Source organism: Pavona decussata, unplaced genomic scaffold (assembly GCF_977016875.1).
Source record: "Pavona decussata unplaced genomic scaffold, jaPavDecu1.1 SCAFFOLD_2, whole genome shotgun sequence".
NCBI classification, from domain to species: Eukaryota; Metazoa; Cnidaria; class Anthozoa; order Scleractinia; family Agariciidae; genus Pavona; species Pavona decussata.
The window spans coordinates 1,925,385-1,929,952 of NW_028145426.1; the positions used below are offsets into that span (position 1 = coordinate 1,925,385).

At 36.2% G+C, this 4,568-nt stretch overlaps 1 protein-coding gene across 1 annotated transcript; it reads left to right on the forward strand.

Annotated features, from left to right (window-relative positions):
• Positions 1-1,207: 1,207 nt before the first annotated feature.
• LOC146489956 (adenosine receptor A2a-like) lies at positions 1,208-3,369 on the forward strand. Its single transcript, XM_085117837.1, has one exon. It carries the CDS (start codon positions 1,323-1,325, stop codon positions 2,247-2,249), a length of 927 nt encoding a protein of 308 aa, XP_084973963.1. The 5' UTR covers positions 1,208-1,322; the 3' UTR covers positions 2,250-3,369.
• Positions 3,370-4,568: the final 1,199 nt, after the last annotated feature.

Below are 4,568 nucleotides of genomic sequence, written 5' to 3' on the forward strand. Positions count from 1 at the left end.
AGTTTACAAAACATGTTTCGACAGAGACTTCTGTCATCTTCAGTTAGTTAATGTACAAAGCGTTGGAAGTTGCTTTTCATATTCAAAGAGAACAAACTTCCTTGAATCAACAATTACACCATGTAAATCTAAAATTATCCTTATAATTCTCACATTGTCACGTTTCATGTTCATTTTCTTCATAATTAGCATTTTTGTTTACTTATTATAAATTCAACTTACAACGCTTCTGAAGACGACAGAAGTCTCTGCCGAAACATGTTTTGTAAACGTAAAGGTTTTGTCGTTTTCATTAAATATTTTAAAATGTTTTTAAAGTGTCATCGGTCCTACCCGAACCAGAGACTACCAAAATCCCCACAATTATCCGAACCCACGTCTTTTCTCGAACAGTACAAGGAAGCGTATTCTAAGCTTAAAATAATTACCTTTTACAGGAAGTTTTTACGTCAACTTAATTTCGCAAAGTGACAGTATTTTTAGCGGACATCCTTTTTCTCGAAACTTAGCATTTTCCAACAGGAACATCCAATTTTAGCGATTCACAAGGGGGGTGCATTAAATGTTCTTTTAACATAAAATGTTCAAAAGATAAGGAAGTTTAATTGGAGGGGAGAAATGCTCAGGTCTGCATGTATTTGAGAAAAGGTAAAGAAAACCAGTTATCAGCAGCAACATAGTTGCGTAATGTTTCACTTTGTCACCTTTCATTCCATCTGCTGTTAGATTTTCTAATGGCCCAGAATTCCAGTTTCGGCTTCACATTAACTTACCCCCTACACTAGACTTTAGACTACAAAATAATAAAAATTTCTCATGTTTGGTTATATGTAGGAGTTTTGCACGTTTGCAGGTGATGAAATCTAAATAAAAAATAAATTCCTATTACGTTTGCTTATAATTGAGTTCGTGAACGATGTCGCAATTTCAGCAAACCCTAATATCTGAAATGCTTCGATTTATCAGGATACTGAACGTTTCTTTCGGTTAAGTAAAATCCAAATGTATATCGCTCGACAGCAAGGTTGTTGTATGGATACTCAAGATTCAGAAACAACGACATAAAAAAAAGGTGATTAATCTATTTATAAGCCTTGTCGGAGTCGTTTTACATCACAAAAACAAGCTGAGGGGAGGGAATTGATCGCAGTTCGAATTATCTTTATAATTTTTTTTTTTTTTTTTTTTTTGCCAAAACGCAATATAATTTAAAATGCTAATTCATACATGGCAAGTAGTGTTCGTCATATTAAAGGCAGCTGCGTTACTGGAGCTAGTCTCAACTATTCATCAAAGGGAAGATCCTAATTTTCAACTTCACCATGGTTGCCCAGTTTTGTAATCGTAGGTTGAATAGAGTAGCTCAACTTGTTACTGAACATTATGAAAGTTTCATGTTCACCTTTTCTGGATTAAACGTGGTGTTCTCTGTCGTGGCAACTGTTGGAAATCTTCTAGTTATTCACGCCCTGTGGAAAGCCTCATCGATACCCACTAATTTAAGGAAATTGTTCCTGAGTCTCGCTATTTCAGATCTTGCCGTGGGGTTGTTTCCGCAGTTTATGTTTGGTGTGACAATTGCGGTGATGTTAAAGATGGCAGCGAATGGAAACTGCAATTTCGACTTCCTCTGTCCAGAAATTTTAAATGTGGGTTACTTTTCTTTGTTTCTCCTCTCCTCTGCATCGCTTCTGAACATAACTGCCATTGCTTTGGATAGACATCTTGCTGTTTTTCTTCATCTGCGCTACCAAGAACTGGTCACTTCCAAACGTGTCAATGTTGCTTTGATGACTTTATGGTTAACAAGTGGTGTCGCTGCAACCATATTCATCTCACTTCCTAAAAACAATGGCATAGTAGCAGCCAGTGTCGAAATTGTTGGACTTCTATTGACAACCGTGGCATATTTTCGTATTTACAAAGTTGTAAGATATCATCGAAATCAAATACAAAGCCAAGCTGAGCAGTTAAATGTCCAAGCAATGGAGCTAGTCCGAGAAAAGAAGTCCGCTTTTAATGCCTTCATTGTTTATGTCATTTTCATAGTCAGTTATCTTCCAAACTTGTGCTCACAAATGTTTTTCTTAACTAAACGTTTGCAAATTTCTTTTTTATTGGCTGAGCACGTGACATTGTTCTTAGTTCTTCTCAATTCTTCATTAAACCCAGTTGTTTACTGTTGGCGATATCGCGAAATTCGTGAAATAATGCAAGGCTCCATTAAGAAAATATTTTGCGCCAATTAATCAAGTGGAACATGAAATGTGCCTTCTCCAGCCTTTGTAAACTGTTTATAAATATAAATCTAGGCAAGCCTAAAAGCGTAGCTCCACAATTACGTTTTAATGGCATTTATATAAGTCTGCTTATCATATGAACGTAACAACCTTACAGAATTCCTCATCCTTTCTGGAGTTATATTTCTTTTTAGTGCACAAGCAGCAAGCTGCTTGCCAAAAATAACAATTACAATGTTTATAACACTGACGACATAATTACAGGATGCCATTAATCCTTTCACTGAGGGAAAAATAACTGGATGCTTATTAATCGAGGCAGAGCGCATTTTACTCTCACGTACTTGATGGTCGTCGTCCTATCATCACTTCATCCTTGTGATGAATTCCCTTACAAGTGCATAGTTCAAAAGCAGTTTTGTGTCCCAAAAAATTATTTACAATTTATAACTCAGTCAATGTTGCTTCTACTGAAATCTAAATAAAGGTCAAGAAAGGAAGAACACAGGAAAATCACTCTTTTTTGCTTGGCAGAGATCTTTAAGAGCTCAATTAAAAGTTGTGTCTGTTTAAAACTGCATGAGAGCCGTGCGGTGCGAACGAAACTGCCCCGAAACAAAACGTTCAAAAATTAGTTTCTCCACGAATATTTGTCCTATCGAAACGATAGAAGTATATTGTAAAGCTTGAAACACGTTAAATAAGTCAAAATTATTGATTGTTGCTAGGAAACGCATTAGACTAGTAAACGGCTTGCAAGCTGCCTAAATTGGTAGGAGTTGCGTTCAAGTAAACACAGAGAGAGAAAGAAAAAATCATCGTCGTTTGCTTATGTTCTCCACAAAACCCTGAATTAGGTCATTTCACGTTTTTGTTTTGCGGAGGACAGCAAAGAAATCTACCAAAATTTAAATTAAATTTAAAATGCACGTGCGGATTGTTTTTGTTCAATGTTAATTTGCAGTGTTGTCGCTGCCGTCGTCAACACTGCGATCGGAAAAAATGTTTGAAAAATCCTAATTCAGTCAATATTGCTCCTACTAAAATATTTCAGGCCTTTACAAAAACTTTAAGACAGGAAAAATAACGCTTGGTTGTGGCCCGAAATATTAGAGCGTTTAAAACTTGTGCGTGTGTATACAGTCCAACAGTCCAATTGCATGGGAGCAGAGCGGCTTAAATCCTGTTAACTGCATTCCATGTACACGACTCCAAAACAGATCAGAATGAATGGTGGTATCGAAACGATTAAACTATCTGTGTAAAGCTTGAAACACGTAACATAAAGAAAAAATTATCGATTGTTGCCTGGAAGAAAGCATTTCGTTTACAAATGATTTGTAAACGGCCGTCGAATTACAGGTATTAAGACATGATAATATATTTTTTTTGCGAGAGCAAGTTAGTGGCCCGGAGAAAAATGTTTGGAAATTCAAAACCGTGTCAATTCTGCTCCTATAGTAATAATTCTAGTCTCTAAATAAACATTAAGAAAAGGAGAACGCGGGAAAATAGTCTTTGGTGTTTAATACAATTATTTCAGAGCTTTTAAACTTGTGTGTGTTTACAAAGACGTGAGAGCCGTGAAGTGCGAATGAAAAAAACACAGCCACGAAACAAAATGTTTAAAAAATTAATTTCTACACGAATATTGTTGTTGTTGTTGTTGTTGTTGTTGTTGTTGTTGTTGTTGTTGTTGTTGAATTAAAAGATTAAAGTATCTGTGTAAAGCTAGAAACATGTTACAGAAAGAAATATTATCGATTGTTGCCCAAAAGAAAGCATTCGTTTACAATTGATTTGTAAACGGTCGTCGAATTACAAGTACCGTAATTTCTCGATTAAACGCCGGCTTCAAATAAACGCCGGATCCCTGAGGCCAAATTTTAAATAAACGCGTTTAAACGCGATAACAAGATAATATTTTTTCTCCTAGAATATCGGTGGTATTGATAGTGATTAAAGTGTCTGTGTAAAGAAGAGTGATATAGGCAAATGTGGGCTTCTTTAAACTTACTTTTCGGGGCCAGCCTGCTCTTGCTATCCGTCGTTCTCTTTCGCGTTTAAGTGGCTTTATCGTCTCCTGTCATGTCTTTTTACTGTTTTTCTCTTACTCGTTACATCAAGATATTTTCCCGCGTATTTGCATTGCATAATTACAATAATGTATTTTTTACCCCCCACGAGGGGCGAAGGCTGGTAGATTCAGCCACGAAATTTTAAGTTGTTATTCTGCTATTTTGCTATCTTTATCGTAGCTGTTGAGATGTTTTCTTCGTTCTCGCTGCGGTGCACGAGAAATGTGTTTATTGTATAGGCTGAGTATTC